The 27,751-nt window shown below is 45.3% G+C and overlaps 1 protein-coding gene across 2 annotated transcripts in view; it reads right to left on the bottom strand.

Annotated features, from left to right (window-relative positions):
* The window catches only part of HSD11B2 (hydroxysteroid 11-beta dehydrogenase 2), a 515,757-nt gene that overhangs the window by 194,926 nt on the left and 293,080 nt on the right, over positions 1–27,751 (bottom strand). For both annotated transcript variants that reach the window (XM_030203692.1, XM_030203693.1), the window contains exon 2: positions 9,405–9,617. In XM_030203692.1, the coding sequence (XP_030059552.1) occupies positions 9,405–9,617 (213 nt within the window). The remainder of the gene's footprint in view (positions 1–9,404; positions 9,618–27,751) is intronic.

Below are 27,751 nucleotides of genomic sequence, written 5' to 3'. Positions count from 1 at the left end.
GGTGAGAAGGTCGAGCAGATGGTGGACCAACTGCATCAGCGGGAAACCGCTCTCGACAAGCTCTCCCACCGGGCGCCTTCAGCATCCACCTCCACAGGTGGACGTTTTTTCCCGGGCCCGGCAGGCTGCACCCTATTCTTTTGCGAAGCGTAGGTACAACCAGCCGGCCCGAAGGCCTCGTCAGGCACAGGGACAGCCCCAGCGCGCTCGTTCTCGTCAACAGCGTGCGCCTAAGCAGCCCCCTGCACCTCCACAGCAAAAGCCGGGGACGGGCTTTTGACTGGATCCACGGGAACATAGCCGCCCTACAAGTGTCCGTACCGGACGATCTGCCGGTCGGAGGGAGGTTAAAATTTTTTCACCAAAGGTGGCCTCTCATAACCTCCGACCAGTGGGTTCTCCAAATAGTGCGGTGCGGATACGCCCTGAATTTGGCCTCCCTGCCTCCAAATTGTCCTCCGGGAGCTCAGTCTTTCAGCTCCCATCACAAGCAGGTACTTGCAGAGGAACTCTCCGCCCTTCTCAGCGCCAATGCGGTCGAGCCCGTACCACCCGGGCAGGAAGGGCAGGGATTCTATTCCAGGTACTTCCTTGTGGAAAAGAAAACAGGGGGCATGCGTCCCATCCTAGACCTGAGAGGCCTGAACAAATTCCTGGTCAAAGAAAAGTTCAGGATGCTTTCCTTGGGCACCCTTCTGCCAATGATTCAGAAAAACGATTGGCTATGTTCCCTGGATTTAAAGGACGCATATACTCACATACCGATACTGCCAGCTCACAGACAGTATCTCAGATTCCGCCTGGGCGCACGGCACTTTCAGTATTGTGTGCTGCCCTTTGGGCTCGCCTCTGCCCCACGAGTGTTTACCAAGTGCCTCGTGGTGGTAGCGGCCTACCTACGCAAGCTGGGAGTGCACGTGTTCCCATATCTCGACGATTGGCTGGTCAAGAACACCTCGGAGGCAGGAGCCCTCCGGTCCATGCAGTGCACTATTCAGCTTCTGGAGCTGCTGGGGTTTGTGATAAATTACCCAAAGTCCCATCTCCAGCCAACCCAGTCTCTGGAATTCATAGGAGTACATAAGTACATAAGTAGTGCCATACTGGGAAAGACCAAAGGTCCATCTAGCCCAGCATCCTGTCACCGACAGTGGCCAATCCAGGTCAAGGGCACCTGGCACGCTCCCCAAACGTAAAAACATTCCAGACAAGTTATACCTAAAAATGAGGAATTTTTCCAGTCCATTTAATAGCGGTCTATGGACTTGTCCTTTAGGAATCTATCTAACCCCTTTTTAAACTCCGTCAAGCTAACCGCCCGTACCACGTTCTCCGGCAATGAATTCCAGAGTCTAATTACACGTTGGGTGAAGAAAAATTTTCTCCGATTCGTTTTAAATTTACCACACTGTAGCTTCAACTCATGCCCTCTAGTCCTAGTATTTTTGGATAGCGTGAACAGTCGCTTCACATCCACCCGATCCATTCCACTCATTATTTTATACACTTCTATCATATCTCCCCTCAGCCGTCTCTTCTCCAAGCTGAAAAGCCCTAGCCTTCTCAGCCTCTCTTCATAGGAAAGTCGTCCCATCCCCACTATCATTTTCGTCGCCCTTCGCTGTACCTTTTCCAATTCTACTATATCTTTTTTGAGATACGGAGACCAGTACTGAACACAATACTCCAGGTGCGGTCGCACCATGGAGCGATACAACGGCATTATAACATCCGCACACCTGGACTCCATACCCTTCTTAATAACACCCAACATTCTATTCGCTTTCCTAGCCGCAGCAGCACACTGAGCAGAAGGTTTCAGCGTATCATCGACGACGACACCCAGATCCCTTTCTTGATCCGTAACTCCTAACGCGGAACCTTGCAAGACGTAGCTATAATTCGGGTTCCTCTTACCCACATGCATCACTTTGCACTTGTCAACATTGAACTTCATCTGCCACTTGCACGCCCATTCTCCCAGTCTCGCAAGGTCCTCCTGTAATCGTTCACATTCCTCCTGCGACTTGACGACCCTGAATAATTTTGTGTCATCGGCGAATTTAATTACCTCACTAGTTATTCCCATCTCTAGGTCATTTATAAATACATTAAAAAGCAACGGACCCAGCACAGACCCCTGCGGGACCCCACTAACTACCCTCCTCCACTGAGAATACTGGCCACGCAATCCTACTCTCTGCTTCCTATCTTTCAACCAGTTCTTAATCCATAATAATACCCTACCTCCGATTCCATGACTCTGCAATTTCTTCAGGAGTCTTTCGTGCGGCACTTTGTCAAACGCCTTCTGAAAATCCAGATATACAATATCAACCGGCTCCCCATTGTCCACATGTTTGCTTACCCCTCAAAAAAATGCATTAGATTGGTGAGGCAAGACTTCCCTTCACTAAATCCGTGCTGACTTTGTCTCATCAGTCCATGTTTTTGTATATGCTCTGCAATTTTATTCTTAATAATAGCCTCCACCATCTTGCCCGGCACCGACGTCAGACTCACCGGTCTATAATTTCCCGGATCTCCTCTGGAACCTTTCTTAAAAATCGGAGTAACATTGGCTACCCTCCAGTCTTCCGGTATTACACTCGATTTTAGGGACAGATTGCATATTTCTAACAGTAGCTCCGCAAGTTCATTTTTAGTTCTATTAATACTCTGGGATGAATACCATCAGGTCCCGGTGATTTACTACTCTTCAGCTTGCTGAACTGACCCATTACATCCTCCAAGGTTACAGAGAATTTGTTTAGTTTCTCCGACTCCCCCGCTTCAAATATTCTTTCCGGCACCGGTGTCCCCCCCAAATCCTCCTCGGTGAAGACCGAAGCAAAGAATTCATTTAATTTCTCCGCTACGGCTTTGTCCTCCTTGATCGCCCCTTTAACACCATTTTCGTCCAGCGGCCCAACCGACTCTTTGGCCGGTTTCCTGCTTTTAATGTATCTAAAAAAGTTTTTACTATGTATTTTTGCTTCCAACGCTAATTTCTTCTCAAAGTCCTTTTTTGCCCTCCTTATCTCCGCTTTGCATTTGGCTTGGCATTCCTTATGATCTATCCTGTTACTTTCAGTTGGTTCTCTTCTCCACTTTCTGAAGGATTGTTTTTTGGCTCTAATGATTTCCTTTATCTTACTGTTTAGCCACGCCGGCTGACGTTTAGTCTTTTTTCCCTTTTTTCTAATACGTGGAATATATTTGTCCTGAACCTCCAGGATGGTGTTTTTAAACAGCATCCACGCCTGATGCAAGTTTTTTACTCTGCGAGCTGCTCCTTTCAGTCTTTTTTTCACCATTTTTCTAATTTTGTCGTAATCACCTTTTCTATAGTTAAGCGCTAGCGTACTTGATTTCCTAGTTTCACTTCCTTCAATGCCAATATCAAAACCGATCATATTATGATCACTGTTATCAAGCGGCCCTCGTATCGTTACCCCCTGCACTAGATCATGAGCACCACTAAGGACTAAGTCTAGTATTTTTCCTTCTCTTGTCGGCTCCTGAACTAGCTGTTCCATGAAGCTGTCCTTGATTTCATCAAGAAATCTTATGTCCCTTGCGTGTACAGATGTTACATTACCCCAGTCTATATGCGGGTAATTGAAATCCCCCATTATTATTGTGTTGCCCAGTTTGTTTGCGTTTGTTTGCTGAATACCCAGACGGCTCAGGCCTACCTTCCCGAAGCGAGGGCCACCAATCTCCTGGCCCTGGCTTCGCAGACCAGAGCGTCTCAGCAGATCACAGCTCGGCAGATGTTGAGACTTCTGGGTCATATGGCCTCCACAGTTCATGTGACTCCCATGGCTCGTCTTCACATGAGATCTGCTCAATGGACCCTAGCTTCCCAGTGGTTCCAAGCCACCGGGAATCTAGAAGATGTCATCCGCCTCTCCACCAGTTGCCGCACTTCACTGCTCTGGTGGACCATCCGGACCAATTTGACACTGGGACGTCCATTTCAAATTCCACAGCCCACGAAAGTGTTGACGACGGATGCATCTCGCCTGGGGTGGGGAGCTCATGTCGATGGGCTTCACACCCAGGGTCTGTGGTCCCTCCAGGAAAAGGATCTGCAGATCAACCTCCTGGAGCTCCGAGCGATCTGGAACGCACTGAAGGCTTTCAGAGATCGGCTGTCCTGCCAAATTATCCAAATTCGGACAGACAATCAGGTTGCAATGTATTACGTCAACAAGCAGGGGGGCACCGGATCTCGCCCCCTGTGTCAGGAAGCCGTCGGGATGTGGCGCTGGGCATGCCGGCACAGCATGCTTCTCCAAGCCACGTACCTGGCAGGCGTAAACAACAGTCTGGCCGACAGACTGAGCAGAGTCATGCAACCGCACGAGTGGTCGCTCCATTCCAGAGTGGTACGCAAGATCTTCCGAGAGTGGGGCACCCCCTCGGTGGATCTTTTCGCCTCTCAGACCAACCACAAGCTGCCTCTGTTCTGTTCCAGACTTCAGACACACGGCAGGCTAGCGTCAGATGCCTTTCTCCTTCATTGGGGGACCGGCCTCCTGTATGCTTATCCTCCCATACCTTTGGTGGGGAAGACCTTACTGAAGCTCAAGCAAGACCGCGGCGCCATGATTCTGATAGCGCCCTTTTGGCCCCGTCAGATCTGGTTCCCTCTTCTTCTGGAGTTGTCCTCAGAAGAACCGTGGAGATTGGAGTGTTTTCCGACTCTCATTTCGCAGAACGACGGAGCGTTGCTGCACCCCAACCTTCAATCCCTGGCTCTCACGGCCTGGATGTTGAGGGCGTAGACTTCGCTGCGTTGGGTCTGTCTGAGGGTGTCTCCCGGGTCTTGCTTGCCACTAGGAAGGATTCCACTAAAAAGAGTTACTTTTTCAAGTGGAGGAGGTTTGTCGTTTGGTGTGAGAGCAAGGCCCTAGAACCTCGTTCTTGCCCTGCACAGAACCTGCTTGAATACCTTCTGCACTTATCAGAGTCTGGCCTCAAGACCAACTCAGTAAGGAATCACCTTAGTGCGATTAGTGCTTACCATTATCGTGTGGAAGGTAAGCCATCTCTGGAGAGCCTTTAGTCGTTCGATTCATGAGAGGCTTGCTTTTGTCAAAGCCCCCTATCAAGCCTCCTGCAGTGTCATGGGATCTCAACGTCGTCCTCACCCAGCTGATGAAACCTCCTTTTGAGCCACTGAATTCCTGCCATCTGAAGTACTTGACCTGGAAGGTCATTTTCTTGGTGGCAGTTACTTCAGCTCGTAGGGTCAGTGAGCTTCAAGCCCTGGTAGCTCATGCTCCGTATACCAAATTTCATCATAACAGAGTAGTGCTCCGCACCCACCCAAAGTTCCTGCCGAAGGTGGTGTCGGAGTTCCATCTTAACCAGTCAATTGTCTTGCCAACATTCTTCCCCAGGCCGCATACCCGCCCTGCTGAACGTCAGTTGCACACATTGGACTGCAAGAGAGCATTGGCCTTCTACTTGGAGCGGACACAGCCCCACAGACAGTCCGCCCAATTGTTTGTTTCTTTCGACCCTAACAGGCTAGGGGTCGCTGTCGGGAAACGCACCATCTCCAATTGGCTAGCAGATTGCATTTCCTTCACTTACGCCCAGGCTGGGCTGGCTCTTGAGGGTCATGTCACGGCTCATAGTGTCAGAGCCATGGCAGCGTCAGTGGCCCACTTGAAGTCAGCCACTATTGAAGAGATTTGCAAGGCTGCGACGTGGTCTTCTGTCCACACATTCACATCACATTACTGCCTCCAGCAGGATACCCGACGCGACAGTCGGTTCGGGCAGTCGGTGCTGCAGAATCTGTTTGGGGTGTAAATCCAACTCCACCCTCCAGGACCCGAATTTATTCTGGTCAGGCTGCACTCTCAGTTAGTTGTTCTTCGTAGGTCAATTTCTGTTGTACCCTCGCCGTTGCGAGGTTCAATTGACCTGGGTTCTTGTTTTGAGTGAGCCTGAGAGCTAGGGATACCCCAGTCGTGAGAACAAGCAGCCTGCTTGTCCTCGGAGAAAGTGAATGATACATACCTGTAGCAGGTGTTCTCCGAGGACAGCAGGCTGATTGTTCTCACCTACCCTCCCTCCTCCCCTTTGGAGTTGTGTGTTTCATCTTTTGCTAGTCATTCAACTGGCGGGAGCGGTCGCGCACGGGCGGGAAGACGGCCGCGCATGCGCGGTGGGCGTGCCCTGCGTGCCGACCGTCCCGCGAAGCTTTTTTCCGGTTGGTGGGGGCTGCCGCGGACGTCACCCAGTCGTGAGAACAATCAGCCTGCTGTCCTCGGAGAACACCTGCTACAGGTATGTATCATTCACTAACCCTGAGTAGGGGATATTAGTGGTATGTAAGACCCAAACTGAATTGCTCTAATAGGACTGGCTATAACATCTGAAGCTGACATAGAGGCTAGTATGTACTGTTTCATTTACATCTTTGCGGGGTGGGTGGGGGTCAGTGACCATTCCTTTATTCCTGCAGTGGTCATTTGGTCATTTAGGGCACTTTTGTGGCTTATTTGTTAATAAAACAGGTCTAGAACAAAACTTCCAACTTATAGTCCAGGATGTTTTTTGTTTTGTTCCATTATTGCAGAAAAACGTCCAACACCCCCTTGGCATGACCGTTGAGATTTGAATGCATTTCTGATGGATTTCATAGAAAAACACCTAAAAATTGATTTTGAAAATACCAATTTGGATGTTTTGGGGAGAAAAACATCCAATTGCAGATTTATGCAACTTTGTGGATGGTATTCGCTTTTGAAATTGAGCCCCTTGGTTATGTTTATGTGCAGAGCATGGCTCAAATCTTTTACATACATTCCTTTATCCTTTCATTTTTAGTTCCCAAAGAGTAGTTTTACCACTCTGTTATGTGCTGCTATTTTTGTTTTCTTTATGGCTGTGATGGGACACTTGAGAGGCTAATTTTCAAAGCACTTAGACTTACAACAAAGTTCCACAGGTTACTATCAGGCTTATTTTCGAAAGAGAACGATTCCCATCTTCCGACACAAATCGGGAGGTGGGCATCCTTCTCTCAGGGTTGCCCAAATTGGCATAATCAAAGCCGATTTTGGGCATCTTCAACTGCTTCCCATTGTGGGGACGACCAAAGTTCACGGGGGCGTGTCGGCACCATAGCGAAGGCGGGACTGGGGCGTGATTGGGAGATGGGCGTCCTCGGCCGATAATGGAAAAAAGAAGGGTGTCCCTGACAAGCACTTGGCCGAGTTTACTTGGTCCATTTTTTCTTGCGACCAAGTTGTGAAAAGGTGTCCGAACTGACCAGATAACCACTGGAGGGAATCGGGGATGACCTCCCCTTACTCCCCCAGTGGTCACCAACCCCCCTCCCACCCTAAAAGAAAACTTAAATTTTTTTTTGCCAGCCTCTATGCCAGCCTGAAATATCATACCCAGCTCCATGACAGCAGTATGCAGGTCCCTGGAGCAGTTTTAGTGGGTGCAGTGCACTTCAGCCAGGTGGACCTAGGCCCATCCCCCCCCCCCACCTGTTACACTTGTGGTGGTAAATGTGAGCCCTCCAAAACCCACCCGAAACTCACTGTACCCACATGTAGGTGCCCCCCTTCACCCCTTAGGGCTATGGTAGTGGTGTACAGTTGTGGAGAGTGTTTTTTTTTGTGTGTGTGGGGGGGGGGGGGGGTTGGGGGCTCAGCACCCAAGGTAAGGGAGCTATGCACCTGGAAGCAATTTCTGAAGTCCACTGCAGAGTGCCCTAGGGTTGATGTCCTGGCATGTCAGGGGGACCAGTGCACTACGAATTCTGGCTCCTCCCATGACCAAAGGGCTTGGATTTGGTCGTTTTTGAGATGGGCGTCCTCGGTTTCCATTATAGCCGAAAACCGGGGACGACCATCTCTAAGGTCGACCATCTCAACATTTAGGTCGACCATCTCTAAGGTCAACCTAAATGTTGAGATTTGGGTGTCCCCGACCGTATTATCGAAACAAAAGATGGACGCCCATCTTGTTTCGATAATACGGGTTTCCCCGCCCTTCGCTGGGACGTCCTTAGAGATGGGCGCCCTTAGAGATGGTTGTCCCCGTTCGATTATGCCCCTCCACAAAACTTTGTAAGTGCTTTGAAAATACACCCCTTGGTCATTTTTTATGTGCAGAACATTCTTTTATCCCCTCTTTTTAATCCCAAAAAGTAGTTTAACCATTCTATTATGTGCTGCTGTTCTTACAGTGCCCTGTGCTGAGCGTCAGTGTATATGATAAATCTCACCATCCTTTTATTCCGCTGTCCTCAAGGTATGGGTTTCAAATTGTAATGCTTGGCTTACTCTTTCTCTACTAATTAAATTAACCAAAGGAAGTCACATATAGTTGCAGGATATAGAGACATACATTAGAGAGGTACCTTAAGAGAAGTGTTAGACTACACTCTTTTTATCCTGTTTTATTTATTTGTTCATACAAGCACTTATACCTGTAGAAAATTCAATGTACTTTCATACTACAATCTAAATTATTTTCTCTTTGGCTTTATTGATGTATATAATGCACATTTTAGTATATCTTTGGTTTTACTTAATTGAACTTTTATTCACATGTATACTAAACATTTTAGCGTATCACTGTGTAGAAAAATGGATATTCAAAATCAGCAAATATATGTTTATTTGTTTTGTTGGTTTATATGTATCGTGTGTTTACACAATTTATTTTCATGGTTTTGTGAAGGTTGATGGACTCCTAAAACAGGTGTCATCACCGAAATATGGCCATGTTGTGTCTCTTCAATAAAGTGAATTGCTTTAACATCTTGGATTCTTCACTTGTTCTCACTCCTCTTCCTTTGCTGCTGCATTATCTGTTTTGTTGCTCCTTTGTTCTCCTTAGTTTTATGCATACCATGAAACTAATGAACATTATTCTTAAGCCATCATGCCAAAAAGAGCTTCCTTCTGTAGGAATATGTAATCTTGTCCAGTGGCGTACCAAGGGGGGGGGGGGGGGGGCGGTCCGCCCCGGGTGCACGCTGCTGGGGGGTGCCGCGGCGCGCGCCTGCTGCGAGAGTTCGCTAACTTCTCTCATTCACTGCAGCTCCCTCTGCCCCGGAACAGGTTACTTCCTGTTCCGGGGCAGAGGGAGTTGCAGTGAACGAGCAAAGTTAATAAACTCGCAGCAGGCGCGCGCTGCGGCACCCCCCCCAGCGGCATGCACCCGGGGGGGCTTTTTCACGGGGAGGGGGGTGTCTTTCGCCAGGGGGGGTCCACGCTGCATCGGGGGGGGGGGGACGCTGCATCGGGGGGGGGGGGGGCGCTGCATCGGGGGGCGGGGCACCGCCCCGGGTGTCCACCCCCCTAGGAACGCCACTGATCTTGTCTATATACTATATAAACCTGCCTTTGGCTCCTCACCTCTGCCAGCAATCTGTGTCTTTGTTAGCTCTAGGGCTTTCTGGATGTCCTTGGGCTTTGTGAGGTCCACCTGAATGAGTTTAAGTCTGTTAGAGCACATCTGCTGAAGTTCTTTTGCTCCTGGCCCATCTATATTCAGCACAGTGGCAACGACTTGAAATCCCATGGAATCCAATTTATAAGCCACAGCCTGTCCAAATCCTGAGTCACAGCCTGGAGAAAGCAATAGAAAATGATACTGTTTATATACAAAGTGGTCAATTCTCACTCTCTAGGGTAGCCACTAGGTTGCACTTTGGTGACATTATGGAGAAAATTGAGCCCTTTCAAATTTGAATTAACTATGAAATGGTCATTTCTAGATTGACACTTTACTGAAGCTACCCACACATGCCTTTGGATTTTGGAGGTATTGCTAAGTTTTTCATTGTGCACACAGTATACACTTATGAGACACATTTGGCCTGAAAACTTGGTTAATTTGTATAATTCGGATTTCAAAGTTTGTTTTGATCCTTAAGAACAAGAGTTAGCAGAAACAAAACAGGAGACAACATGCTCTCGTACAGTACTGAAGTTAAGCAGGACAGTACAAACAGCAGCAGCCCCTGTCTCTCTGCAGTTGAACTGATTCTTCTTCAGTACTGGAATTGCAGTGTATATTGACTATGCATTTACCAGTAAATATATTTCAAAACTGGTGTGACCCCTACTACTAATCTATTACATGTACGCAGCACTGTACTCATTATATGCAGGTACTTTTCTCTGTCCCTAGAGGACTCACAGATCTAAGTTTTTATACCTGGGGCAATGGAGGATTTAGTGACTTGCCCAAGGTCACAAGGAGCTGCAGTGTGAATTGAACCCAGGTTACCAGGATCAAAGCCTACTGCATTAACCATTAGGCCACTCCTCCATACTAAAGGTTATCTGAAACTTGGTCATGTTGGGTCTAGTTTCCATTAAAGTTATATTTGAATGAACTTTTGATGTCTCATCCTTCCTTGGATCGCTGCTATTCTTAATTTAGGTCACTGCAATAAGCTGGACACCTACGGGGCAATTCTATAGGCTCTAACCTTTACATGCATTTTATGCATGGAAATGTTTAGATTGCTAACATAAATGCACATATGCTACCTACGCACTATTCTTCAAATATCTGCTTAACTTACATAGAATATATTTGCAAGCGGAGTGTACACAGGAGTGGAGCATGGGTGGAATATTTATGCATGTAATTTGTAGAATACTGTAAATTACACAGGCCCTTGATGCAGTTAGGCTCTTGCACTTACAGTTTTATGGCTGGCTTAAGTGTGGGCACCAGCTCTATGGTTCCTACTGTGCACCTTCCAGATTCTAGGTGCCCTAATATAGAATTGCCAACCCTTACAAGTGTCAGCTAAAACATACCTTGACCTTAACAAATCAGAAAAACATGCACAAGGGACCTTTATATAGGTTGTCTAGCTCAGAAAATGAATATGTAGATCTATTGAAGCAAAATCTCAGACAGCCTGAAAATCCTCAGTGTCATATTGGACCGTAACCTAAGACTAGAAAGCTAAGCGAAATCCACAACGAAAAAAATATTCCACTCAATGTGGAAACTCAAATGACTGAAACCATTCTTCCCAAGGGAAACATTTCGCAACCTGATACAATCAATGGTACTAAGTCACGTCGACTACTGTAATGGAATTTATGCGGGATGCAAAGAACAAATCCTATAGAAACTTCAGACCGCTTAAAACACGGCAGCCAGGCTTATATTTGGAAAAACGCGATTTGAAAGCGCAAAACCCCTCCGTGACAAACTACACTGGCTCCCAATCAAAGAACGTGTCGCTTTCAAAATCTGCACCCTAGTTCATAAAATAATCTTCGGCGAAGCCCCGAGATACATTACAGACCTCATAGACCTACCAACCAGAAACACATACGAATCATCACGAACATATCTAAATCTCCACTACCCAAGTTGCAAAGGACTTAAGTACAAATCAACTTACGCATCCAGTTTCTCCTTTATAAGCACACAACTGTGGAATGCAATACCGAAAGCCGTGAAAACAACATACGGCCATTTAAATTTCCGGAAATCACTAAAAAAATAACTTGTTCCAAAAGGCATACCCTACCGATCCAACTTAAATGCTCAAACTCTGCAACACATCAAAACCAAAGTACGTAATGGTCACAACACAACCCTTCCGCTTTATGACACCCTAACGAGACTGTTCCACGAGAACCTATCTTACCACAACATCATTTTGTATTTGTTCACACTGGAGTCTGCGAACGCCTCTCCGGTACTATGTAAGCCACATTGAGCCTGCAAATAGTAGGTAGGAAAATGTGGGATACAAATGCAACAAATAAATAAAACACCCCTAGTACTTTAGAACAGACTTGGTAAACGTGAAACCTTTTTTTAAAAAAGAGATACAGCATCACCAAAGAAGCACGCATCGCACATTGCACAACAGGAGAAGCCTTTTAAGAAAAAACATGTTCAAACAAAAAGCAACATTACTAGTGGGTCTGCACATCTAAATAATTCTAAGTGCATATATAAGTGGTGCACATATAAGTGTAAGGCTGAGGGGAGATATGATAGAGGTATATAAAATACTGAGTGGAGTGGAATGGGTAGATGTGAATCACTTGTTTACTGTTTCCAAAAATACTAGGACTAGGCGGCACGCAATGAAGCTACAAAGTAGTAAATTTAAAACGAATCAGAGAAAATATTTCTTCACTCAACGTGGTAAAAGCAGTTAGCAGGATTTAAAAAAGGTTTGGATAGCTTCCTAAAAAAAAAAAAAAGGTTACCCAAGAGTTATCTGTGACTCATATGAAGATAGGGAAATACATGATACACGTGAATTGCTATCCTAATACACAAAATGCACTTATGCTTTGAAGGACCACCCAAACCATGCCTATATTTACAGTCTGGTATGTCTGCTCCTCTTTTTAAATATCTGATACCATCCAGCTTATAATCGAACGAGAAAAACGCCCAAGTTCCGACCTAAATCGGGAGATGGGCGTTTATCTCACAAAAACGAATAACGCGGTATAATCAAAAGCCGAATTTGGGTCGCTTTCAACTGCACTCCGTCGCGGATGCGGACAAAGTGGACGGGGGCGTGTCGAAGGCGTGTCGAAGGCGGAACTGGGGCGTGGTTATCACCCGAACAGAGATGGGCGCCCTTCGCCGATAATGGATGCGTTTGTAGCTAGAATTTAGGGCACTTTTCCTGGACCCTGTTTTTTCACGAATAAGGCCCCAAAAAGTGCCCTAAATGACCAGATTACCCCCAGAGGGAATTGGGGATGACCTCCCCTGACTCCCCCAGTGGTCACTAACCCCCTCCCACCACAAAAAAATGATGTTTCACAACTTTTTATTTTCACCATCAAATGTCATACCCTCCTCCCAGGCAGCAGTATGCAGGTCCCTGGAGCAGTTGTTAGGGGGTGCAGTGGACGTCAGGCAGGTGGACCCAGGCCCATCCCCCCTACCTGTTACAATTGTGCTGCTTAATGCTTATTAGTCGTCCAACCCCCCCAAACCCACTGTACCCACATGTAGGTGCCCCCCTTCACCCCTTAGGGCTATAGTAATGGTGTAGACTTGTGGGCAGTGGGTTTTGAGGGGGATTTGGGGGGGCTCAACACACAATGGAAGGGTGCTATGCACCTGGGAGCTCTTTTACCTGTTTTTTTGTTTTTGTAAAAGTGCCCCCTAGGGTGCCCGGTTGGTGTCCTGGCATGTGAGGGGGACCAGTGCACTACGAATCCTGGCCCCTCCCACGAACAAATGCCTTGGAGTTATTCGTTTTTGAGCTGGGCGCTTTCATTCTCCGTTATCGCTGAAAAGCAAAAACGCCCAGCTCACACATTGGCGAATAAAACATGGGCGTCTATTTTTTTCGTAAATACAGTTTGGTCCGCCCCTTCACGGACCCGTTCTCGGAGATTAACGCCCATGGAGATAGGCGTTTCTGTTCCATTATGCCCCTCCATATCAATCACCCAGATTCTTACAATCATCGAATAAAAATGTATTAGTTATACCTTCCTTCAATCATATTCATCTACCATTCATCCATGACTCCATTTTCAGTGTTATTGTACCTACGTTTTGGAATCATATACCTCAATACTGTATTTATAATCATAATATTGTTAACCACTATTTAAGACCAATTGAAGACATATTTGTTCCAAAATAAATTCCAATGACAGAGCATTGTGAGATGAGAATGATACTAGACTCTTTACACTGCCTTTGTTATAAAACATTGCAGCTTTCCTATTTTGCACATATGCCTATATCTCTCTATAGAATTTTATTTTTTGTAAACCGCTATGTTGGACATACCTAATAGTGATATATCAAACTGAAATAAATTGTAAACTGCAAACTATAATGGGCATCCTTGAAGAAGCACCCGTTCTAAAATAGCTATTTCTATATGCATGCCAATTTCCATGTGAAAATATATTTTTATACATTCAAAGAGCAGGTCAGTCTTCTATAATCACTCCTAAACTTGTTCGCTTCATGATTTTTAGTTATCCAGCTTGGTGAACTAATCATAAGAGAATCTTTTGAACTAAATTGCTTATATATATATATATATATATATATATATATATATATATATATATATATATTGTTTATATGGGATATGCAGGTCATGAACCATAAAATAACTTTACAACAGTAAATGAGAATTATGAGCAAAGCTAGGCCTCTGTGAACAGGCTATGAACAGGTTAAGAGTCACTGAGAAGCTAAATAATAAGAATTACACAAAAATGTGAATCTCATGTCAGCTTGCCCTTCTGTTGGAGAGACAGGCAGATATGGAGTCATAACAGAGATATGTGTAGCAGGTGAATACTATACATGAATATAGTAATGTAAGGGGAAATTTGCTGCTGACCATGAAAGCAGAGACACTTTGGTTGCTGGGGAGATGGTTTTTGAAAAGTAGGATAACCTTACTGACCTTACTTATCATAAGCAAATATGTTATGAAGAACTTTGCTTCTGTAAGATAGAATTTACTAGAATATGCTGGAATATGTTAGAAAATGCTGACTTTGTGCTTCCAATACTAGTCTATGGGAGAAAAGGGTATAAAAGGAGAATCATGGACAGAGGCAATCAGAGAGCTAATGTCAGAGGTCACATTTGTGTGCCGGTTACTGTCTCATATGAGAATTAATTAATTATATTACGTATTCTAATTGTATTCCTGATTGGTAAGTGTAATAAACAATTACTGATTATTCTCATATTACTAAAGCCTTCTGTGTCTTTCTGTCTCTCCACCTGGTGGCGTTAGGACCATAATCCCTGGAGTCCTGGTCATTCTAGGTAACAGGTAACTAGTTCCTTTATACCTGGGAGAGGGCAGAAAGATAAACTATATATATCTATATCTATCTATCTATCTATCTATCTATCTATCTATCTATCTATCTATCTATCTATCTATCTATCTATCTATCTATCTATCTAATTGAATTTTATGGATTCTGGACTGATGATGTGTTTAGGGTGGATAGCAAGAACAGAACAGGGAAACACACAAAGGAAAAGATTCTCAAAATCCAACTGTTCTTTATTGAAGAATCTTAAAGCTGTGTGTTGCTTCAACCTAATTGTTTTAAATGAAACATGTGCTTAGATATAAACCTTTTTATGTGTTTAAGGTTAGACGACTCCTGAGGCCAAGCGCATGCTGTATTTTCATCCATCAAAAAAAATGTATAGAATATAGATGTTTAGAAAGATGGCACATAACAGGCTATGGACACTGTTTACTAAGACAGGCTGTAGCTGTGCTAAATTTGTAGTGTGCGCTAAAAATTAGCTCATGCTAATGATAGAGACACCCATTGTATTCCTATGGGTGTGTCTAGCGTTAAAATGTTTGCACGGCTTAGTAAACATGGCCCTATGTTTCTAATTTTGCAAAGATAACCGGTTACGTTCCCTGACACGGAGACCCTCACTGTTTTGACAGTGGAGGTAATAACATTGGCTGATGCCGAAGGAAGTAAGGGATGGAAAAGAAAGGGGAGGGGGAAGGGTTGTGAGAAGTGCAGGGTAAAGTTAGGCAGGATAGCAACAAGGGGAAGAAAGGGGATTGGTTGGTAAAAGGCAATGGGATTGGTGGAAATAGAGAAGGGATAAGATTGGATAAAGGGTTTGGGCGGTTAAAAAAGAGAGGAAAAAGTATTAGGTGGGTGGGTAGGTGAGGGTGAGGTTGGATAGGAGGAAGTTTGGCTGAAATTGGTTTGGGGGAGAAAGAATTGGTACCTGCTAGTCGGGGGCGCGTTGTGTCCTTGCAGTTTTCTGATGCGGAACGGCTGGCGAGTGCACTTCCGGTTTCGCGTTTTTGAGACGGAGTGAAAGCGAATGGAATCGGGAGGAAGAAATTGTGGAAGCCTGAGGTACATTTGTGTGGGTCTGGGAAGGGGTGAGGGGTGACGGTCAGGTGGCGTGATAGCTGACGAAGTGGAGCGGGCTGACGAAGTGGAGCGATGATCGTGAGGGTGGGGTTTTCAGTAGCGTGAAGCGGATGGGGACGGGCTGGAGGGGCAGTGAGGGTGTTTTGTAGGTTCGTTAGTGTGCAGGGCTGAAGGGTAGTGGGGAGACGTTAATGAATATTGTCATGGGGCCTGAGAGGTGAAATGGTGGAAGGTGGCATTTCGGCAGTGCAGGAGAGGCAGGTGGTTTGCAGATGAGAGAGGTGATGTTACAGTTATTGAAGATGCTGGCAAGGATCCATTACTACTACTACTACTGCTACTACTTAACATTTCTAAAGCGCTACTAGGGTGGTACAGTGCAACAAAGAAGGACTGTCCCTGCTCAAAGGAGCTTACAATTTAATAGACAACATGTGCAGTCAGCTTACAATCTAAGGGACAACATGTGCAGACAGTCAAATTGGGGCAGTTCAGATTTTTTTTGGATAGAGGTGAAATGGTTAGGTGCCAAAGGTGACATTGAAGAGGTGAGCTTTGAGCAAGGATTTGAAGATGGGCAGGGAGGGGGCTTGGCGTGTGGGCTCAGGAAGTTTGTTTCAAGCTTAGGGAGAGGTAAGGCAGAAAGGGCGGAGCCAAAGAAGGGAGGTTTGGGAGGGTGCAAGGGAGAGGAGGAGTCGTGCTAATGGGGTGAGTGGTGGAGGTTTAAGGAAGAGATTGAGGAATAAGAAATTGTTGTGTAATGTGTGTTATGTGGTAAAGAGATTGGATAGTAACATAGTAGATGATGGCAGAAAAAGACCTGAACGGTCCATCCAGTCTGCCCAACAAGATAACTCATATTTGCTGCTTTTTTGTGATTTGTACCGGTGCTCTTCAGGGCACAGACCGTATAAGTCTGCCCAGCACTATCCTCTCCTCCCCACCACCAGCCCTGCCTCCCAACCACCGGCTCTGGCACAGACCGTACAAGTCTGTCCAGCACTATCCCCGCCTCCCAACCACCAGTCCCGCTTCCCACCACCGGCTCTGGCACAGCATAGATAGTGAAAAGAAGCAGAGGAGGGAGTGACAGGCGACCCGATGCAGGTTTGGGAGTCATCGGACTCATGATAGTCATCTGGGTCAAAGTCATATTCTTCTGAGGAAGAGTTATGGGGACTGGGGTAATGGGTGTGTGGAATACTCAGATGGGGAGTGAATGCGGGTTCAAGAATGGGTCATACATTATTCACTATTGCACCTTTGGATTGTGGTAAAGTGGCGACAGAGAATTTTACGGGGTGCATATATAGATTTATTTGTCCTGCTGGTGCAGGATTAGGATGGTAAGGCAGGGAAGGATGGGGGGAAGAAGGAGGAAAGGGAGAGTTCCTCAGACGATTTTGAATTGGTTGCTGAGTTTTCATGTATTTGCCAGTGTTTTAGGGCAAGGAAACCAGGTCTTTTCCGAGATTGTTCAGCTATTGGGATTTAATCTAAGAGCATACAAAATGTATGGGGGTTAGTGTGGCAAGTGACAAATCAGACAATTATCCCCTTTCGTCGGGAGACTACGCTGGATGTCCTGGATATGGTAGTGGTACAAGGGCAAGCATCGGGGGAGTTGGGGGGTTGCGAGTGGGTAATTTTGGCCCAGCAGGAGGAATTTGAAGGCAATTTGATTTTGACACATGTTTGCCTATGTTTGCTCGATTTCCTGTAATTACTTGAAGCATTGGCTACATATTTTACATTGGGTAGTGGAACAAGTGTGTGGTTTGGATACTATTGTTATTACTTATGATTTGGTATTTGGGGGTTTGTAGAATTTGGGTCAGTATGCTGATTTGATGTCAGCATTTAGTATAGTGGCTAAGGAGGGGATAAAAGTGAGGGAACAGTTACTACTTTAGTGTTCGGGGGAATGGAGTGAGACTTTGTGAATGGAGTGGCATCTGGCCAGGCAATAGATTATTGCTTTATGAGAAGAGATTGATAGGATTTGCAGTAAGCGGAAAGTGACCTTGAGGGAGATTCAATCTTTGCTGGGTCAATTCAATTTTACAATGAGGGTGATTCCATTGGGAGGAGTATTTTCAAGAAGGTTAGCATTGTTGTCAGTCGGTTTGAGGAGGGCGTATTTTAGACTGTGTTTAACGCAGGCAGTGCAGGCGCATTTGCAGATCTGGAGGCAATTTTGGCAATGTTTAATGGAATGTGTATATGGCAGCAGGTAGTGGTTCCAATGTGAACCGGGAATTGTTTGCTGACGCCTCAGGGGAGATAGGATTGGGGATCTATTTGGGAGATGAAGGGTGTGCGGAGGTTTGGCCGCAAGGGTGTAAGGAGAGTGGTTGGTGTGCGAATATGGCTCTGTTGGAATTATTTCTGATAAGGATTGTCTTGTGTTTATGGGGGAATAGATGGTATAATAGGTGGATTGCTTTTTATTCGGATAATATGTTAGTGGAATGGGCGATCAATAAGAAATATGTGCGTTGTCCTTTGTTAGTTGAGCTGTGAGGTTAATAGTGTTCAACTGTACAACTGTATGTTATTGGCTAGACATGTGCCTGGGGTGTGGAATGACATTGTGGATGCTTCTCTTGTATACAGTTATATCGTTTAGAGGCTGGGCTCCATTAGCCGATTGGGAATCTACGAGGATGTCGGAAGATTTGTGGTACAAGTTTAGCACTTGTGAAACGTTGTTGATGAGGGCGTTAGCTACGGATACTTAATGACAATACTTCACCACTCCACTCTATTCTGATAATTATCTCTCTTTAACTTTGTTCAGATCTTTTCGTTTTCTTCATCCATGATCTGGTTGTTACACCAACTATATATCTTTCTCTGGGACTGGCGATGACATATCAGGTGTTGTAGGCCACATTGAGCCTGCAATCAGGTGGGAAAATGTGGGATACAAATGCAATAAATAAATAAATACTTGGAAGGCTTAGGAGTTGGCTGGAGTCGCTGTTTAACCTTCTTGAAAGAAAAGAATAGGGAATTGGTTTTTCCGATTGTGGAGGAGAGAGTGATCCGATATATTGCTTTTGTGGTTCATAAAAAATGGTCGTTTGGGATGGTTTCCCAGACAATGGCCGCGATAGCATTTGTTTTTAAATTGGTGGGTTGGACAGATCCAGCTGTGACATGCTTGATAAGCAAGTTATTTTGTGGGTATTCAAGAGCAGCGGTGAAACCACGGATTAAGAGGGTGAGGCGGCCTCTGTTCTATGTACAGGTGGTGCAGTTGTGTAAGGTGTGACCGAGGATTTGTTTTGCGAAAGATGGTAGTGCTCAAGTGGCATTTGTGGTGGCTTTCTTTGCAGCTTGCAGAGTGGGGGGAATCGGTTGTTTCATCTAACCAGACAGGAGATGAGGAAGGTTTGCAGTGAAGGGATGTCATTTTGGGAAAGAGAGTGTTGCATTTATATTTACGCAAGTCAAGAATGGATCAAGGAGGGAAGGGCACGTGGATTATTTTAAGGGTATCTGAGTGTTTGGAATTCTGTCCGGTTCAATGTGCAATTGATTATAATGTGGTAAGGCCAGTGGGTAGGGAGGTTTGGTTGGTTCACAGAAACGGGATGCCATTGACTCGTTATCAGTTTGTAGCAGTGTTTCAGAAAGGTTTGGGGTATATGGGTTGGAGCCTAAAGAATATGGAACACATTCGTTTAGAATTGGAGCAGTTTCAAATGCAGTGCAGGAGGATGGTTCGGTGGCTGTAATTCAACGTTTGGGGAGATGGCGTGCTAATAGATATAAAGGGTATATTTGTGAGGGGAACTTGAATACTGCATGTTAATTGTTATAGTTTCTTTTGCAGATGCATTGCCACCGGACATATGTGTGTGGAGTGGTGGACATTCATATGTGTTTGGCACATAAGCATGCTCAGGAATCAAAATGGGATCCAAATTGGGATTGGTGGAATATGGTATTTGAATCCGCTGGTTGAGCATACGAGCCATTGACTTGGAAGCTGATGTTACCAGCATTACTGCAAGCTTGTAGATTTTCATCACCAGTTTTGATTTGTATTCATTTGGGTGTAATGATTTATGTAATGTAAAGGGTGTTGATGTAACTCGTTTAATGAAAACAGAATTGTTAGCTGTGATGTGTCATTTCCTGAGGCACTCATGGTATGGTCACAGGTAATTTCAAGAAGAGTTTGGAGGGGGGCAAATAATACAAAGGGCATTGAACGTTTGCGGCGTTGGGTGAATGGGGAAGTGTCAAAATTCATGGGAAGAATGGGGGGTTTGGTGTTAGTGCATGAGCGGGTTATATAGAAGGGATGGAGTGCATCTTTTGGAGATTGGGCTTGATATAATATTGAGTACAATCCAAGATCTGTTGGAGGATTGTTTAAAAACAGGATCTGGCGGCAGCTTCGCTTATGGGGAGCGGTGACAAGATATAATCTGTCACCGCTTGTGGCCTGTTTGAGGGGAATAAAGAGGCACCAGAGGCGGTTAAGTGAACAGTTGTTAACGATATGGAATGGAAAGAACTCGGGGGCGGAACCGCCACGAGTAAGATGTGGCTTGACAGAACCGTAAGTCACATGGGTAGAAGGGGGTAAGGTGGGGAACGTCAGAGCCAGTTTCGTTACCGAATGGCTTATCAATCTTGAACCGCTGTGGGAAGTTGTAATGTGGGGAAAGTCAGAGCCAGTTTCGTTACCGAATGGCTTAGCACTATTAAACCGCTCTGGGAAGTTAACAGGGTGATAAAACTTTGATTGTTGCTAAAGAAAAGTGAAGTTGCGAAGCTGAGTTATATATTGTTATTTGTTGAATAAAGCTGCCGCCAAATTTTATTCCAAACAAGGTGTTGTGGTGTTATTTAAATCTCTAAAGAGGTGTGTGGTGATAGACTGACTGAAGTGCGAATGCCAATGTTATGTCACAGTGACCTGTTTGCCTTCCCTGTTTGACATTTAGGGTGCCAAAATTCACTGAGGGATAAAGGGGGCAACCTCCCCAATCTCTCCAGTGGAGTGCTGCAAAATAGCTGCTGGTCACTAAATCCTAAACGTGCTTGGGAGCAGGTGTAACTCCTCTTTTAGGACATAAATATTTAGGGGCCCTTTTACCAAACGGTGGTGTTGGCGTGTAGGATTGCCAGGTGCCAAGGCCACATTTTACTGCTGCTGGTAAAAAGGCCTTTCTTTAAAGGGCCAGAAAATGGCAGTATGGTAATAAAAAAAAATGCTGCATGGCCATTTACACCACAACCCTTACCACTGCTCTGGTGGTAATCTAGTGGTAATCGGGCAGTGCCCAAAGCTAGAAAATCTAAGTTAAACGCAGGCATTTACACCATGTTTTACATGGCATAAATACTCACACCTAAATGTACTCATGGGTCCGGGTACTACACGTATTCTATAAACCATGCCTAATGTTAAGTGTGAATTATAGAATAGTGCTAAGCATGCTTTTTTCCACACTGATTTTTTCGGTGCCATTTATAGGATGAGTGGAGGAGTAGCTTAATGGTTAGGGCAGCAGGCTTTGATCCTGATGACATGGGTTCAGTTCCCACTGCAGCTCCTTGTGACCTTGGGCAAGTCACCTAACCCTCCATTGCCCCAGGTACAAAAACTTAGACTGAGAGCCCTCTAGGGACAGAGAAAGTTCCTGCATATAGGGCCTTATTCTATAAAGGTTATGCTCCTATTTTGGAGCATAGAGTATGCTCCTAGTTTAGGAGCATAACCTTTATAGAATAGGGCCCATAATATGTACAGTGCTGCGTATGTCTAGTAGTGCTATAGAAATGATTAGTAGTAGTAGTAGTAGTAGTAATAGAATCTAGTCCTTAGCTGGATGACCGAGGGGTAAAAGGGGCGATCAAGGAAGACAAAGACGTAGCGGAGAGATTGAATGAATTCTTTGCTTCGGTCTTCACCGAGGAAGATTTGGGTGGGATACCGGTGTCGGAAATGATATTTCAAGCGGACGAGTCGGAGAAACTTACTGACTTCACGGTAAACCTGGAAGACGTAATGGGGCAGTTCAGCAAAGTTAAGAGTAGCAAATCTCCTGGACCGGATGATATTCATCCTAGAGTACTGATAGAACTGAAAAATGAGCTTGTGGAGCTACTGCTAGTGATATGCAATTTATCCTTAAAATCGAGTGTGGTACCAGAAGATTGGAGGGTGGCCAATGTAACGCCGATTTTTAAAAAAGGTTCCAGGGGAGATCCGGGAAATTATAGACTGGTGAGTCTGACGTCGGTGCCGGGGAAAATGGTAGAGGCTATTATTAAAAACAAAATTACAGAGCACATCCAAGGAGCACGGGTTTTGTGTGGGGAAATCTTGCCTGACCAATTTACTTCAATTCTTTGAAGGAGTAAACAAACATGTGGACAAAGGGGAGCCGGTTGATATTGTATATCTGGATTTTCAAAAGGCGTTTTGACAAGGTACCTCATGAAATGCTACAGAGGAAATTGGAGGGTCATGAGATAGGAAGAAAAGTCCTATTGTGGATTAAAAACTGATTGAAGGATAGGAAACAGAGAGTGGGGTTAAATGGGCAGTATTCACAATGGAGAAGGGTGGTTAGTGGGGTTCCTCAGGGGTCTGTGTTGGGACCGCTGCTTTTTAATATATTTATAAATGATTTAGAGATGGGAGTAACTAGCGAGGTAATTAAATTTGCTGACGACACAAAGTTATTCAAAGTCGTTAATTCGCGACAGGATTGTGAAGCATTACAGAAGGACCTTGCGAGACTGGGAGACTGGGCGGCTAGATGGCAGATGACGTTTAATGTGAGCAAGTGCAAGGTGATGCATGTGGGAAAAAAGAACCCGAATTATAGCTACGTCATGCAAGGTTCCACGTTAGGAGTTACGGACCAAGAAAGGGATCTGGGTGTCGTCGTCGATAACACACTGAAACCTTCTGCTCAGTGTGCTGCTGCGGCTAGGAAAGCGAATAGAATGTTGGGTATTATTAGGAAAGGTATGGAAAACAGGTGTGAGGATGTTATAATGCCGTTGTATCGCTCCATGGTGTGACCGCACCTTGAGTACTGTGTTCAATTCTGGTCGCCGCATCTCAAGAAAGATATAGTGGAATTGGAAAAGGTGCAGCGAAGGGCGACCAAAATGATAGCGCGGATGGGACGACTTCCCTATGAAGAAAGACTAAGGAGGCTAGGGCTTTTCAGCTTGGAGAAGAGACGGCTGAGGGGAGACATGATAGAGGTGTATAAAATAACGAGTGGAGCGGAACAGGTGGATGTGAAGCATCTGTTCACGCTTTCCAAAAATACTAGGACTAGGGGGCATGCGATGAAACTACAGTGTAGTAAATTTAAAACAAATCGGAGAAAATTCTTCTTCACCCAACGCGTAATTAAACTCTGGAATTCGTTGCTGGAGAACGTGGTGAAGGCGGTTAGCTTGGCAGAGTTTAAAAAGGGGTTAGATGGTTTCCTAAAGGACAAGTCCATAAACCGCTACTAAATGGACTTGGGAAAAATCCACAATTCCAGGAATAACATGTATAGAATGTTTGTACGTTTGGGAAGCTTGCCAGGTGCCCTTGGCCTGGATTGGCCGCTGTCGTGGACAGGATGCTGGGCTCGATGGACACTTGGTCTTTTCCCAGTGTGGCATTGCTTATGTACTTATGCTTATGTGCTTATGTACTTAACTATGAGGGGTATGCATGTGGGTGTAGAATAAGCAAGGCATGGGCATGTTGCCAAGGGATGCATATACCTTATAGAATACTGTTAGTTGCATACTTTGCATGGCATACTTACACGTGCAACTTACACCAGCCATTGACCTAGCATAAGTGGGTACACCAAACTTTCAGCGCACCAACATGATTTTGCACTAGTCACAACACTTGCACAGCCCTTGGTATGGTGCTGAGTAGCATAATTTAGAGAGCAATTCTACAACTGGATGCCTCTATTTTGATGCCCTGAGGATGTGCAGTAGGAGCTTATTCTATGATGACACCTGGGCACCCAGGTTCTGTTATAGAATGGCTTAGGGACACCCTGAAACCACTATAGAACTGGTGCTAAGCACACCCCATTGTAGCACCTCTATTAGGGCCAAGTTACAGAACTGCCCCCAATAATTCCAGAGGTATAAGATATAGGTGCAGGACCATACTGAGCTATATTTGTTCCCTGAGTGACTCACCCACTGGTGTCCCTTCCTATCCCACCCACTTTGTCACTGCCAATGAGAGAAGACAATGGGCTGGGAACAATTTTTGTACTCTTCTATATTTGTGCCCTGTATAATCACAACACTTGCACAGCCCTTGGTATGGTGCTGAGTAGCATAATTTAGAGAGCAATTCTACAACTGGATGCCTCTATTTTGATGCCCTGAGGATGTGCAGTAGGAGCTTATTCTATGATGACACCTGGGCACACAGGTTCTGTTATAGAATACTAACATAACTTAATATCGACATGCCTCATATTTGCACACCAACAGTTACACTAGACATAGACTTGGCATAACTGTAGTCATGTAAATGTGGCAGTAATATGTATAACTGGGACCACCCATGCTCCGCCTATGCCCCCTTCTATGTACACTCTATATTACTACCTATTGTAGATTACTTCTGGTTTAGAAAGATATTTCTGAGAAATCATAGTTTTGTTAGTCAGGTGACAGATTTTATCCAAATATGATTTTCTTTATTTTTCACCAGATTTTGAAAACTGTGCAGAAGCCCAGCAACCAGTAGACCTATGATATTCATTCTTGTATATGTTCAATTGTAACACAGTTACTGCTATTTGTCTGGCCTGAACTGCTTTCTTTATCCAAAGAAACATGTGTTTTATTCATGGGCTATGAAATAAAAAGATCAGCAAGGAGCATGAGCATGTGGGCCACATCTTATCAGCTGAACTAGAGGAATAATGTGTCAGATTAGACAAGCTATGGTCTGATCTTAGCAAAGAAAAAAAAGTTCAGATAAGAAAGTGACATCCAAGCATGATGGAAGAAGTGAACCAAAAAGTCAGGGTGAGAGTCTGGTAAGCAAGGAGGGATGAGGAAGGAAGGAATAATTTACAATGTACTACTACTTATTTATTTCTATAACACTACTAGAGGTACACAGCGCTGTACACGAACAGGTTAGAGAGACAGTCCCTGCTTGATAGCGCTTACAAGACAGCCAAACAGGACAAATAAGGGATTAGAGAGTTACATATACTACTACTACTACTACTATTTAGCATTTCTATAGCGCTACAAGACATACGCAGCGCTGCACAAACATAGAAGAAAGACAGTCCCTGCTCAAAGAGCTTACAATCTAATAGACAAAAAATAAATAAAGTAAGCAAATCAAATCAATGTGAACGGGAAGGAAGAGAGGAGGGTAGGTGGAGGCAAGTGGTTACAAGTGGTTACAAGTCAAAAGCAATGTTAAAGAGGTGGGCTTTCAGTCTAGATTTAAAGGTGGCCAAGGATGGGGCAAGACGTAGGGGCTCAGGAAGTTTATTCCAGGCGTAGGGTGCAGCGAGACAGAAGGCGCGAAGTCTGGAGTTGGCAGTAGTGGAGAAGGGAACAGATAAGAAGGATTTATCCATGGAGCGGAGTGCACGGGAAGGGGTGTAGAGAAGGACGAGTGTGGAGAGATACTGGGGAGCAGCAGAGTGAATACATTTATAGGTTAGTAGAAGAAGTTTGAACAGGATGCGAAAATGGATAGGGAGCCAGTGAAGGGTCTTGAGGAGAGGGGTAGTATGAGTAAAGCGACCCTGGCGGAAGATGAGACGGGCAGCAGAGTTTTGAACCGACTGGAGAGGGGAGAGGTGACTAAGTGGGAGGCCAGCAAGAAGCAGATTGCAGTAGTCTAAACGAAAGGTGACAAGGGTGGATGAGGGTTTTGGTAGAGTGCTCGGAAAGAAAGGGGCGGATTTTACAGATGTTGTAAAGAAAGAAACGACAGGTCTTGGCGGTCTGCTGGATATGAGCAGAGAAGGAGAGAGAAGAGTCAAAGACGACCCCAAGGTTTCGAGCTGAGGAGACAAGGAGAATGAGAGAGCCATCAACAGAAATAGAAAACGGGGGGAGCGGGGAGGTGGGTTTGGGGGGGAAAATTTAATTTCAGGTGGCGTTGAGACATCCAGGCAGCAATGTCAGACAAGCACGCTGAAACTTTGGTTTGGATGCAAGGTGAGATATCAGGGGTAGAAAGGTAGATTTGGGAGTCATCAGCATAGAGATGGTAGGAAAAGCCATGGGATGAGATTAATGAACCAAGGGAAGAAGTGTAGATAGAAAAGAGGAGGGGACCAAGAACAGAACCCTGAGGTACGCAGACAGGCAGAGGGATAGAAGTAGAAGAGGATCCACCAGAGTGAACACTAAAGGTGCGGAGGGAGAGGTAGGAAGAGAACCAGGAAAGGACAGAGACCTGGAATCCAAGTGAGGACAGGGTATCGAGAAGTATGCTGTGATCGACAGTGTCAAAAGCAGCGGAAAGATCAAGAAGAATGAGGATATGGAAATGATTAAAACATGGCTACTCAATGGTTGAATACGGGTCGAGGCAAAAGCAGCCTCAAAAAAGCAGGCTTTTAGTCTAGATTTAAATAAGGTCAGAGAGAGAGAGAGAGAGAGCATGACATACCAACTCAGAAAGTCTATTCAAGGAGGGAGCAATTTTTCCAAGGGGGAGCAAAGTAATTGTTTTGCATTACTCAATGCGGCCTAGTGGTTAGGGTGGTGGTCTTTGGTCCTGAGAAACTGAGTTTGATTCCCACTTCAGGCACAGGCAGCTCCTTGTGACTCTGGGCAAGTCACTTAACCCTCCATTGTCCCATGTAAGCTGCATTGAGCCTGCCATGAGTGGGAAAGCGCGGGGTACAAATGTAACAAAAAAAAAAATACAGCTTTTGATGGAGTAGGTAGTAATAGCAAGGGTGACACTGAATCGGGGGGGGGGGGGGGGAATGCCTCTTTTGCTTCCCTACACCCTTGCACATGGTGCAGTAAGATGAAAGGAACGGAGTCTGCAGCTGGCAGTGAAGGAGAAGGGTACAGATAAGAGTGCCTTATCTGATGGAGTTTCTGGGGGAGTGATAAAACTGGATAGATACTGAGGAGCTGCAGAATTGCAGAGTTGTAAGCCAATAAAAGGAGTTTGAACTGTCAACAAAGATTTTTGCAGTGATATATATTAGGGGAGGGGGGTCATTTGGAACTGGGACTCAAATAAGCCTTCATTATTACTTGAAGTGGTTTACCCCTATTTTTTCCTTTTCCCTTATTTTGGGGTCCGTTTGTTAAGCTGCAGTAAATGGGGGCCTGCGCTAGTGTCAGCATGTGTTTGATTTGCACTGAGGCCCCCTTTTACCATAGTGGTTAAAAGGCTATCTTTTTCTGAGGACAAGAAATGGCCACCCGGCCATTTCGGGAGGGGGGGAGCACTTACGTCACCTATTGAGGTGGAGGTAAGAGCTCCTGCACTAACCTGGTGGTACAAAACCAGAAATTTTTCGTAGCGCCAGAAATTGAGCATGTTGGGGGTGGGAACTACCACTAGGCTTTTGCGGTAGCTCAGCAGTAGTTCCGGATTGGCGCGTGGCAACCCTTTAGTAAAAGGGCCCCTTTGTTCTGCCACTAGTGCAATGATCCTTGACCATGGATTTTGCAACCATGCTACCTTCAAAGCATGCAACTGTGGTCCCTCAGTCTGGATGCTAGGTGTCACTCTTGAACAACAACTGAGGCTTCCCTCCACCCTCATCTCTGCAGCATCCCTAGTATCAGGACTGACCCTGGGTAAAATCATGGCTTATGAGAAC

This window comes from Microcaecilia unicolor, chromosome 5 (genome assembly GCF_901765095.1).
Source record: "Microcaecilia unicolor chromosome 5, aMicUni1.1, whole genome shotgun sequence".
In the NCBI taxonomy this organism is placed as follows: Eukaryota; Metazoa; Chordata; class Amphibia; order Gymnophiona; family Siphonopidae; genus Microcaecilia; species Microcaecilia unicolor.
The sequence above is the reverse complement of the archived record's forward strand: the minus strand, read 5'-3'. Positions and strand labels throughout refer to the sequence as shown.